Below are 12774 nucleotides of genomic sequence, written 5' to 3' on the forward strand. Positions count from 1 at the left end.
GCCCTGTGCCCCGGAGGCCCATTGCCCGGAGGCCCCTGAGGCCGGACTCGCTGGTCATCTACCGGCAGAAATGCGAGTTGGTCAAAGGGACGGGCGGCGACAGCCTCAGGGCAGGCTTGGTGAAGAAGCTCTTCCAAGGCCCCGGCAAAGACAGGGCGCTCCTCACCCCCGAGATGCCTAAAGGAAGAGAGGAGGTCAAAACCGAGGGGCCCGACGCCATGGCCAAGGGTGAAGATGCTGCAGCTCCCAAGGCCGCGGGGAGCAGCCCCGAGCCCTGCGCTGTGGCTGGCTCGGTGCCCCCAGCGGTGGCGCCAGACCGCTCCCGACCTGGGGGGACCCCCAGCCGGTGCCAGCCCACACCCCCTGGCTCTGAGCTGCGGGAAGTGAGGCACAGAGGCCTGCACCGTTCTCAGTCCGACGTCAGTTCCCGGTACTCTAAGTCCTTTGCGGAGGGCCTGGACACCTTCTTCCTGTATTGCGGCCTTGACCCCGAGGTGGTGGAGGCCCTGGGGAGGGAGAACTTTGCCGCGGGCTCAGACCACCTCGCCTTCAAAGTCCGCAGCGTGAGCATTGCCACATCGGACAGTGGGTTCTCGCTGCACAGTGGTGGAGACGACGGCTTGCAGGAAGAAGAGCTGATAGAACAAGCCCCCACCAAGACTTCGGTCATCGAGAAGAACGCCCGCATCATCAAATGGCTGTACACCTGTAAGAAGGCCAAGGAGACTCCCAGCAAGGGCCAGTAGGAAAGGAGTGTCAGCCCTGCGCCCAGGCCCAGACTCCGGAACCCCAGGTGTGCTTTTCGAAAAGCTAAGAACTGTGCCTGTCTGCATGCGTGTTTGTGTGTGGTCACTGTAGCCAGGCTAGATAATGACTAGCTACAGCTTCTATTTAGAGTTCAATTCTCTAAAATCAGAAGATTCATAATTAATAGTAAAATTGCTGCCAGTCAAATCCAGGTTTCTAGGATCCAGGTCCAGGGTTCCTTTTTTCCCCACCAAGTCTGCATTTTATTGCCTCAAAAGCTCCTCCTGTTAAGTTAGCCACCATCCTGGTTGGTTTATAATGGGAAACTAGGAGAAACAAAAAAATATTTAAAAAAATCCCAGTCATTAAGTAGTCTCACTCCTCCTGTTAATATTGAATCTTGCATTGAAAACAGCAGGGGAACACCTAGTTTCACATGAATTGACCTTGTAAAACAAGTGCCCTGCGGACTGTGTTGAAGTTTGATTGCTGCCAGTTCTTCCAGCCAGAAGCCCCAGGATAGGCTTTGCTCGCTTAAAGAAAAAATTCTTGCCAACTGATTCAGTGATCGTGGGGTTTGTTGTTTGTGGCTTCACACGAAAAGGAAGATTGGATGTTAAAGTGTCAAAACCAGTGTGCACTTTCTTTTTGGAGGCATTTACAGAAGTTTTAAAGTTGTCAGGAAGGACACTGTTGTGCAGGAGCTTGTCAGCAGTCTGGCGCCCATGGTGCTAGCAAGTAACTTTCCTTGGATAAGTTTTATTGAAGTTGTTTTGCAAACTTTCTAAGGAGCATTGCTTGAACATCAAAGAGCTTCCATTTGTAGAAATGAGGGAATTGGACTAGAGTATAAAAAGTCTTGCCGTTCTTAATTGCTATTAAGCTATCATTTTATAGAAATATGATCATAATGTGGGAAGTGCCATATTTCTTCAAATAACGTGCATACCCTTGTAATGTGTTCCGCGTACAGAGGAAATTGAGAAGTAGGAGGGTTGCTTTCTTGGAAAAAATATTTTAAAATATGATACTATCTTCCCTTTGCACAGAGCTATAGAATATCGTCTTGTGTCATAAAGAATATTTAGCTTCAAATTCCATGATAATAAAACTTATTGATGTCAGAGTGGCCACATCTTTATACCATCATGAATACTATTAAAAAGGAGAGGACCTGTGTTTTTATTTTTTTGTTTTTCTTGACCTGGACCTCAAAACTTAAATTATTTCTTTATTTTATTAGGTATTTGTTTCTTGTCGCCTCTAATCCTCTAGACATGTATACAGGAAATAATTTAAAAAATATATACTTGTCCCAATTACCTTTTGGAGTTGAGATCAATAAACGATGGGAAAGGGCTTCCAAGATGCCAGCCATCCACACTCTGATGGAGGAAGAGAGTTCCTGCATGAGCAGCAGCAGGAGGTACTGGTCAAGTAGAGAATTAGGAGGCTTGTTGGCACAGTTACTTGAGTGTTAACTGCTAAATTCACCCAGTGCTAAGAAGGTAAAAGATGAGGTACTTGGTTTTTTAAAAGGTTGTTAGCATTGGAAACTCTGTGGGGCAATTGTACTGTGCTCCATAGAGTCTCCCCATGAGTCAAAATTGCCTTGACAGCAGTGGATGGTGTTCTGCTCACTATTCACTACTGCGCTTCAGGCCTAGGCTTCCATTCTCCATGACATAAAGAGAGATAGGCAGATGACTTCCACTCTCTCTTCTAATTTTCTCTATTGTCAACGATATGTATACATCTGTGTTCCATGATTTGGATCACAGGAAAAGTAAGTGAAAACTCACTGCTTATTGCTTATTGGATTATGTTAAAAGTCAACTGTGAAGTAGGTGCACCTCCAGGTAGCTAGTAGAATCCAGATCATTGTGTTTTAATTGAAGAAGATGAGTAAAATTGATGGTGAGAACAGTGGTGGGATATGATGACATTCAACCCCAACAGTCAAACTAACAACAACTTCAAAGCAAGCCCACTGCCATGAACTTGGACAGAGTAAAACTATCTCATAATGTTTCCATGGTTGTAAACCTCTAAAGAAGCAGACTACCACATCTTTCTCAAGGTAACACACCAAAAAGCCAAGATAAAACTTAACAGCAGGAAAATAAAAGCACCCAGCTCTGATCTCTCTGGACTCAGACCCACCCCCACCTCTAGGGCTCCATTGTCAAAAGAGTTATTTAGAGGGTCATTTAGGATATGGCCTCTGACAAAATATTTCCAAAAATCTTTTAGGTTTAAGTCTAAGGGGCGGAATCTATCCATTTTGGTTAGCGTGTGAATACTTTTATTTTGAGAAACAAGAAGCATAAGCGAAGGAAGTGGCAACGGTGTTCCCTCTAAGGATGAACGGCAAGTTTAGGTGTCTACAGAGAAGGGAGTCTATGCAGGAGAACCAGGAGCTCATGAGTTAGACTGATTCTCTGTCTGTTGTTTCTTTATCTATTCTAACCCTGTTTGAAACCGGGACCAGTGTCACTTGCTGTCCCAGCTGTTTTGCATTTCTACTTAGAGAAGGGAGATGACATTACCATGAGCATCAATGGTCTCTGTAGCACATGCCATTTGCAGTCACAGCACTAGGCATTTACAAATTTACTATCCTAGACCCAACACAAAGCTGGCCTTCTGTAGAACTTCAGTCGACTCCATACCTTGTTCTTTGGCAAGTTCTGAGGGGGAAATGAGCTGTGCTTTCTCCATGCCCTGTTCCTGATGGCTCACTGTAATGATGTCTTTCCATAATCACAAACCACCTGTTTTGTTTTTTTCTTAAACCCACCACCTCCAAACAATATTATTTCCTCTGAAGAAGAGCCAGTAGAGAGAACCAACAATCCAAGCCAATGTGATTGCACAGTGTCACCAACTGTGTGGTTGAAGCAGTTATCTCACTAACTTAACAAAAAACAAACAAACAGAAAACCAGTTTACAAAGTAAACATAAGCTTTTCTTACAGGTATTACTTGTTCTAGAAACTACTTCCATAAATTTTTGAAGACATGGAAAAAAAACATTTAAACTGTGCTTTTTCTCTAGTTTACCAGGGCGCTTATGAACTAAAGACTCATTTTAAAGTTTCAGGAGAAATTCAGAAAGTCTGAGGTGAGCAAGTTAGTCTTCTAAATGAAGAAGAAATAAATGTGCTTAATATGGAGAGTTTTATCCCCTTTTAAAAGATAATAAAATGTTGATTACAATGATTCCATTATAGTGATTAATGGTAAAATACAATTAAATACAGTTTTTAATGGTTAAAAAAAAGTTTGCTTTTCAAAATTGAATTGTAGCTATGAAATATCAGAAGTGAGAGATGCCTCTCCTGGAATCTACATGTATATACGTTGAGTAATAAATGGGGTACACATGGATAATTTTGATATTCAGTTGTTGAGAATGGAGTTAATGAAAATTGCTCTTCTCTTTGGTGATTTTTAGTCATCTCCCTATCTTTCAACTCATTAGGTTGGAGAGTTGCCAAAATGTAGAGCCTTCTGGTTTTCGATCTTTTGCATAGACCATGTATGTTGTTGAATTTAATATATTTATAAAAGAATGGGAACTTGTACCATGGATTAATTAGGAAGAAACATGGCTTACTTTCAAGTAGTGGAATTCGTACTCCTCAGGCGTAAAATCCCAGAGACTCTGATAGTGTTCTTCATGTGTCTTTCATAATAAAGGAGTACATGAATTGCACGAAGGAGATGTTTGTTTTTGTTTGCTTGTTTGAATGTCATAAGACCAAAGACCACAGAGACAGGATTTGAGATGTAATATTTAGTTTTATATATTTTTCCCTAAGCTAGAATCTATTAACGTTTTCTTGTTTTCTTACTCCTCATGAAGAAATCCTTCCCAGAGAGTCCTTGGAAGTGCATCCTGGATGACTCGGAACACCAGGACTGTCTTCACACCACGCATTTTGTCCAGGATCCCAAGTTGACATGACTACAGCTTTCCCAGGACTCAAGCATCCCATTAACTATGCCTAAGAAATTTCAGAGGATTTTAACTAACGAGATGTAGAGAAAATTGAGCTATGGAGAAGATGGGAACACGGGATTTGGAGCTAATGCTGCGGAATGGTTTATCTTGTTTGAGGTGGATCTATACTTATTCCTAACGGTGAGCCAGGAGATGGGAAATATTTTCAAGGACCTCTTTTTGCCTAACTTGCTGTCAGACCAGTAATGGAATGGATTCTAATAATATCTGAGTTGATTTTTTTTAAAGGCAAAGAGTTTAAGAACCAAGCACCAATGTGACATGGTCTTTACTCTTTTTAATCGTCTTGGGCTAAATGAGACCATTTAAATAAAAATTCCTTCTATTTTGTATTCAACTATAATCATGAGAGGGCATATGCTAGTTAAATACAGTTTAAAAAAGAGTGAACACACACACACACACACACACACACACACACACCCAGACTCACCAAATTGTAAAGCATCCACACACAGAACAGTATACTTACTCCCCAAATTACACAACTATTGAATATTAGTTAATGCTTCAGAAAGCACTTTAAAAATCACTTCAGGACAACAAGGTCATTCTATGCATTCCACTGTCCATCAGTTTATAGACCTGTGGAAGCACTTTTCTAAAGGATATTAAAAGAGCACTAGATAGTTGAGATACTGCTGAATATTATTGTGCCAGGACAATTACTTGGATGTTGTCAGGAGTATCTTGGGGCCTCATTTCATCAGACCAGTAGCAACAATCCTCGTTTACAGCATTATTTAAAATGTGCTTCCAAACTGCCCTGTAATAGGAATGCCTGCGTTACACAAAACGTGGTCGCCGAGGACAAGGCTTGTCCTTCCCTTTGCTTCAATCCAAGCCGCTACCTGCCAAATTAGGGGTAAAGCACCATGGAGGAAAGGGTTATATTTTGAAACCAAAGGGCAGTACCTGGGTGCCTAGGGTATCCAGAGCCATTGTAACCCTAATTCTGAATGTTCTTCTAATACCCAGAGTGAATGCATTATCTGATCAGAGCTATCTAATGGTAACTCTGTTTCAATGATGATAACACCAAGAAAATTTTTCACCCTACAACCTTTTCAAAGCACAGTTTTATCAAAGTATCGTATCTCTTCCAGAACAAAATTATTAAAACTTATTAAGAGGAGAGAAATGGGTTTCTTAAGGTAAAATATTTTACAAATCATTCCATTTTGATATACTCAAGTATTTGCTTTATAAAGTATTTTATTTTTGTAAATGCTTCACTGTGAGAATATGACTTTAAGTTACCTAAATATTTATTTTTACACAGTTAATGGTCTCTAGATGGGCTTCCTCCATTTTACATAGTCTTTCATTTTTGTCAGTGCAATTTTTAATCATTTTCTTTAGTTGGACTTTTGTATGTACTGTTCAAATGAACTTTCATCTCTTGGTTGTAAACTGAGTGTGTGCTGCTCTATCAAGTGCTCAATGCTGAAATGCTTTGTTTGGAACAAGCACATTCTTCAGAGGCCCTCTGGGCTCAGAGGTACCTTCGTCAAGACGGATTGATTCAAGACAACAGTTATTGCTCCGAAAATGCTGCTATTCTGTTGGTCACTGGATTGCACCTAAGTAAAAAAGATATTATCAAAGGTGAGAGGAATATTATTTAAAAGAAAACAGTATTCTGAATATTCCCAGTCTTATATTTGCAGACATCCCATCGGTTTTATATGTGAATGTGATGTGCAAAATTGTTTTGTGCCTACTGTCAGAAGATGAACTGAAAGCCAGCTAAGATTTGTGTTAAATAAAAATGGTGACAGAACCTCTTGATGACAGAAGAGATGAAAAAATGATTTGATTTTGCTCTAAAACCACCAATTGATTTTGCTCTAAAACCACCACCATCTTTCAGGAAATATTTACAGTTTTAGAGGTGGCCCAGGAAACTCAAAGAATTTAGTTGGGATAAATGCTGGGAGTAGATGTCAAATATGGATCACGATGTACGAAGGAAAATGAGTAAATTAGCTTTAACAGGAGTAAATGAACTCTTCTTACTCTCCATTCAAGAGCCCTGATGGTGGAGTAGGCAACAAACTGAGCTGCTAACCTTAACGTCAGCAGTTCAAATCTACTAGTCACTCTGAGGGAGAAAGATGAGTCTGTCTACTCCTTAAAGATTGAAAGTCTCCGAAACCCCAGGAGCACTTCTACTCTGTTTCGCAGGGCTTCTCTGAGTCAGAATCGAATCAGTGATGGCGATGAATGAGGTTCAAATGCATATGCTTCAGCCATATGGCCAAGAATTTCCAATTGCTGAATAAATGAAAAAAACAAACAACAAAAAAACTTTTATAGTCAGGTTGGGATGGAAAAGTTCAGTAGTGCTTCCCATGAGACAGAAAGAAAAAACACTTGTTCAAGGTATCCATATAAATAACAATAATTAAACTTGATGGCAAGAAAAATTATTAACAGGGAAAATATCTTGCTAGTAACCTAGTTGATAAGTATGTGGGAAGCAATTAACAATGCTTCATATGGAAAGGCATTTATTTAACTGGAAAGTGCACAATTAAATAAGTGTACATAATTTTTAAACTACTGGAATATAAAGGAGACTGTACTAAATATCAAAGTTCGGTGGCTGGTTGGAATTGTAAACATTGGGCCCAGACAATTGTTATGACAGTTTGTAGAGGGTTTTTTTTTTCCTACAAACTACTTGCAACTGGAGTGTAATATTTCATATGCTGTATTAAATAAAGTGTTTATCATTTATTAATAGGGATTTATGACTTTACAATGTGAAGAATTTTAAGTGAAATTTTAAATAAGCTAATTATGACTACTCAGATAATTACTCATATATTTTATTTTCTACCTTTTTCTTAAATATCATAGTCATCTCCTCAGATTATCAGTAAAAATGAGCAAAAGGGTGACTCTGTGGGTTAAATCTTGGGGTGCTAATGGCCAGGTTGGCAGTTTAAACCCACTGTCAGTTTCTGGGGAGGAAGGTGAGGTTGTCCGCTCCTGTCTCAGAAGCCCAGTGGTGACTTCTCCTCTGTCCTGTACAGTGACTGAGTCAGAAGTGACTCAGTGGCAGCTGGTTCAGTTGGATGCATCTAACGCTCCTAACTTTCCCTGCAGATGAAATTCAGTAAAAAACAGTTTGTAAATTTAGCATATTGTTTTTCCCTGGATGCCTCCTCCCCTTTTTGTCTCTATGTTTTATTACTCTCGTCATTGGAAAATAAGTGTAAATTTTAAATTAAAAGCACAGTTTATAACCTAGCACATTAATTCATCAAGTGAAAGCAAATTGTCATATTCAAGTTTGTTCTCAGTAGATGCTGGTCATTCCTTGGCTTATGTTGGGGAGGAAATGATGTGGGTGAGGTCTCGAAGGAAGTCTACCGTTCTCATATTGACACACTGGCTGGGCGAGAGTGGTTTCTTCTTCAGTTCTGCAGTGGCTTGTGTCCGGACATACATATCCAAACATCCAAGGATATGCATTAGTTTTTGTTTTGTTTTTAATATTTTTTTGTGGTGAGATGTGTATATTTGTCAAAACCTTTACCATTTCAGCTATTTTTACTTGCACAGTTGAGTGACATTAATTACATTCACTGTATTTCACAACACTCACCACTAACTACTACTAATTTTTCAGCACCCTTAACAAAAATTCTATACCCCTTACTTCTATACTCCTACACATATGTTCCCTCTCAGCCACCCTTGGCAATCACTAGTCAACGTTGGCCTCTATTATTTGCCAACTCTAGTGAGTTCACTTAAGATCATCTCTTCTTTTGTGTCTGACTTATTTTACTCAGCATAACGTTTCCAGGTTTATCCATGCCATAGCATGTATCAGCCTTCATTTTGCTTTCAGTCTGAATAGTATTGCAATGAACGTATGCATCATGTTTTGTTTATTCACTCACCTTTGGGTAGACAGTGGGGCTCTTTCCACCTTTTGCTATTGTGAATAATGTTATAATGAACACCAATGTACACAGCTGTCTGAGAGTTTGATTTCAATTCTTCGGGGCATATACCTCAGAGCTGAACAGCTGGCTCTGAAAGTGGTTCTATGTTTAACTTTTCTAGAACCCTCCAAACGCTTGCACAGTGGTCGCACCACTTACAGTCTCATCAGCGATGCACGGAGGTTCTCATTACTCCACATCCTCACCAACACTTCTTGTTTTCTCTTTTTCTGATAAGAACCCCAAGTATAAGCATCCTAAAGAATGTTAAAAAAATGTGTACACTTCCGTGAAAACTTGGGAAAATCCATAGGCTGCTATTTAAAAATTCTTCTTATAACTATATATAAGCATCCAAGTGTGGTACTGTGTGGTTTACATTGCATGAGCTGTTTGTCAATTGCCTTGTTTCTTCCTGGACATAAATGTAACATTCTTACATTTCAATTACCAATCTAACAAGACAGAAAGCAATGAAATACTCTACACTGGTTGGAGGTTTAAATTTTGGTTTGCATCTTTAGTGGGAAGAATAAATATGTTTATAAGTTATTTAAGTATGATAAAATATTGCCCAAGAAGGAATTTGAGCATCTCAGCCAGGATCTCATAACTCTGATCTTGGAAGTAGCAGGAAACTGCTTATGGGGAGCAAATATGAAAACACCAGCAATAAATAGAAAACCTTTGGCATAATACCATTTTCCTCTGCTATAATCAATTCTACAATTGATTTTTATCTTTTTTTCTCTCCTTGAAAATTATTGTGTTTGAATGCTTTCTAAGGGAGATTGTACTATGCCATCAATAACGATTTACCTTTAAATTGAATATTCGTTTCTCAGAAAGTGAGAGTCAGAACCACAGAACTAGAAATGGAAAGAACTAGCTCCGTCTTCATTGTATCCTGTAGGATGCTAAATCTTGGGCTTAAATAATCTAAAGTGTCAGGACAGAAAATTAGAATATTGATTAAATCCATACCCCTGCTATCCATCTTGTGATATTAAAAAAAAAATGTTCCATGGAACTATAGTGCCTTTAATCAAGACAAAGACACCCATTTATAGTGTCTTTCCTCCAGGCAAGGACAACTCACCAACATAATTTCCTTACATGCATATATTTCCCAGTCAAACTGTGCTCTAGGAAACAGTCTGCTAGGATTGGGCTTAGATTCTAGCAGCTATTCAATAAGGAAATACACATAGGTAGATTAGATAGATGATACATAGATAGATAGATAGATAGATAGATAGATAGATAGATAGATAGATAGATAGAGGCAGAAGAAAAGGAAAGGAAGCAAAATGAAAGGATGGAAGGGAAACAGAGTACGGCTGTAAGAATAGGGGTGTGATAGTGGGTAAGGACTAGGCTGCTAATCATAAAGCTGGTAGTTTGATCCCACCAGCGTCTTTGTGCGAGAACGAGATGACAGTCTGCCAGCATTAAGTTTTTCTGCCCTGGAAATCCTGTGGGGCAATTCTACTGGATAGTATGAGGTTACTATGACTTGGAATTTATTTGGGTTTAAGTGTTATCAGTTTAATTTGTTCTGCTTAATGGCCAAGATATCTGAAATATAAATGAAACCTCAAACCTAAATAATATTTTTTTTAAAACCCAAAACAAACAGAGAAAACATGTAAACTATATCTGACTTTTTTGTTTTTGTTTTTCTCTAAGATATTTACTTTAGGCCCTGAAAGACTTCACCCTGACTACTTAAAACTTTAAAAGTTTAGACTGAATAATATGCAGAACACATTACAGATGAAACTTCAAGACATGGTTTACATCTGGCTCAGAAGATAATTGGTTAGGGGCTGCATGCCTTCCCTTGGCTTGTAGAGGAAATCCACTTTTCAAATTTAGGGTCGGGGTAGGGAAGGGAGTTCATACAGCAAATGTGCAGTGGTTCTCACAGGCCAGAACAAGCCAGTTGAGGGAGGAAAGTGGCCGGTTGTCTGATTCTTGGTGAACTCTGAGAGCTGTTTCTTAGCCACTCCCTTGTAGGTAAACAGGAGAGCTTAGTCTGATGAATCAGCCTGATGTTATCAGACTCGAGGGCTGTGTTCTTTTCTCAAGTTGCTTAACAAGTCAAGACTCCAGAGTCCACGGTTCAGAAATGGGAAGGTGTCCAAAGGGCCCAGAGAGCCTCTCATACTATTTCTCTTCCACGGAAAGGTACCAAAGAGAAAACGCCTGTTATCTGCTAAGATAGGCAGACAGCTGGTTTCTGCTCCACCAGCATCAATGGCAGACTACTAAGGTTGGAAGTGATGTTAGGAACCGAGCAGCCTGACCGGGTCATCTTAGAGGGAGAATTCTAGATCCAAACTCACACAACTGCATAGTGCACTGATGTCTAGAAGATAGAACTGTTTAAGGCAGAACAATCCAGTGATCATTCCTCCCATCCCTTGCCTGACTATCAATCAGAACCACTCGGTCTTGTTTCTCTGGGACTTTTCTTTGGGAAACCTGTAGCTCCTAGCAACTTGGGAAGAAAGGTTGGATACGGCAAAAGAGGAGAGCCCTAGCACGTGCCGTGCTCTTGCCTTCACTTTGGCGCTCACTTGCTGAAGGAATTAGTGTCAAAACGACTCAGAGCCCTTGAGAATTGATTTGGTTTGACAATTTTTCTTGCTCTAAATCAGGATAACGTGGGGTGTTTTTCCCCTTAATGGAAAAGAAGATAATATGGTCAGGGAAGTTTCAAAGTCCCTTTACTACACATAAGGAACATTGACAGAGCAGTAAAACTTCAACTCCCACATCTGGGAGTACCTGTTTGAGCAAGGTGTATTATCGCCATGTGGAATGGCCCAGGAGGATAGACTTGTCAGGAGGGAAGCAACACTTCCTGGGCATCTTCAGTAGCAGAAACTGTACTAAGTGCCTTATGATTTTTCTTCCATGGAGCCCTCAAAGCAATCTCTGAGCATCACCATTTCACATATGAAGGCAGGAGGTGTGTAAAGATTCAGTGTCCTGTCCCAGAATTAGTACGGTACTCAACTCTGACTGTCATCACGTTGATGATGACTCATAGTGACTCTTTAGGGCAGGGTACAACTGCCACCATGAGTTTCTGAGACGGACTATTTACAGGAGTAGAAAGCCTTGTCTTTCTCCTGCACAGCAGCTGGTGGTTTTGAACTGCTGATCTTTCAGATTGCAGCCCAATATTTAACCATTAGGCCACTAGGGCTGCTTAATAAGGACAGGATTCAAATTGTAAACACATATCTATCTGACACCAAAGTCAGCTCTATCTATAAAATACTAGTTTATAGGGAGAATTAAATGCCAACGTTTTGTTCAGTCCTCAATGGAATAAACTTAATTTAACAAGTCTAATTCAAGTTTGGGCAGGACTCTGTGACAAGTTGCCACTCCAGAATCATTTACAAGACCCACATCACCATGTGCCAAGTGTCTCAGGTGAGGCGGGATTGCCTCAGTGACAACACTGCCTCAAACCTCGCTTCAGAATGACATGTGAATCAGTCATGTCTGGGAATGTATAAGAACAATTTGATCTAGGCTCATGCCTCAGTTTCTCTTGATAACTTTATATAAGATGGTGTGTATTTAAAAAATGGGAATAAAGAGGAAAATCAAAGTGGAAAAAAAGTGCACCCTAACAACTTAGGCCAATATTGCTTTGCACACAGTCTAAGCAAACAGATGCATGAGATGCTGGTCCCTTTGCTGTAGTGTGCATTTCACCAGAGTGTGAATTCCAGGCACGACACCTCACGCGTACCTGGGAGCGCTCAGGTGGATGAAGGAGCCCACCGCCTGCTAAGTCCCATCAGAGAAGTCGGGAAGAACTCACTGAGTTAAACTGATGGTTAATTATCTTCATTTAGGATACATGGGAAATAACCAGCGATGCAAAAAAAAAAAGAGTAACCTTCAAGATTATATACTGGAGAGTATGCACAACTTTGGGATTATGTGTTTTGTTTCATAGTAATAGTAGAAAAAAACAACAACCAAGATATGCGTTTCCAAAATCTTATCTCA

General features: G+C 40.1%; 1 protein-coding gene across 1 annotated transcript in view; it reads left to right on the plus strand.

Moving 5' to 3' along the window:
- The window catches only part of FAM110C (family with sequence similarity 110 member C), a 7601-nt gene extending 724 nt beyond the window's left edge, over positions 1–6877 (plus strand). Inside the window, exons 2-3 of the mRNA XM_004707751.2 lie at positions 7–793; positions 4616–6877. Of these exons, the coding sequence (XP_004707808.1) occupies positions 7–746 (740 nt within the window). The 3' untranslated portion in view covers positions 747–793; positions 4616–6877. The remainder of the gene's footprint in view (positions 1–6; positions 794–4615) is intronic.
- The last annotated feature ends 5897 nt before the right edge of the window (positions 6878–12774 follow it).

The sequence above is a fragment of the Echinops telfairi genome, unplaced genomic scaffold (genome assembly GCF_000313985.2).
Source record: "Echinops telfairi isolate 266 unplaced genomic scaffold, ASM31398v2 ScPeMD7_9;HRSCAF=40, whole genome shotgun sequence".
NCBI lineage: Eukaryota > Metazoa > Chordata > Mammalia > Afrosoricida > Tenrecidae > Echinops > Echinops telfairi.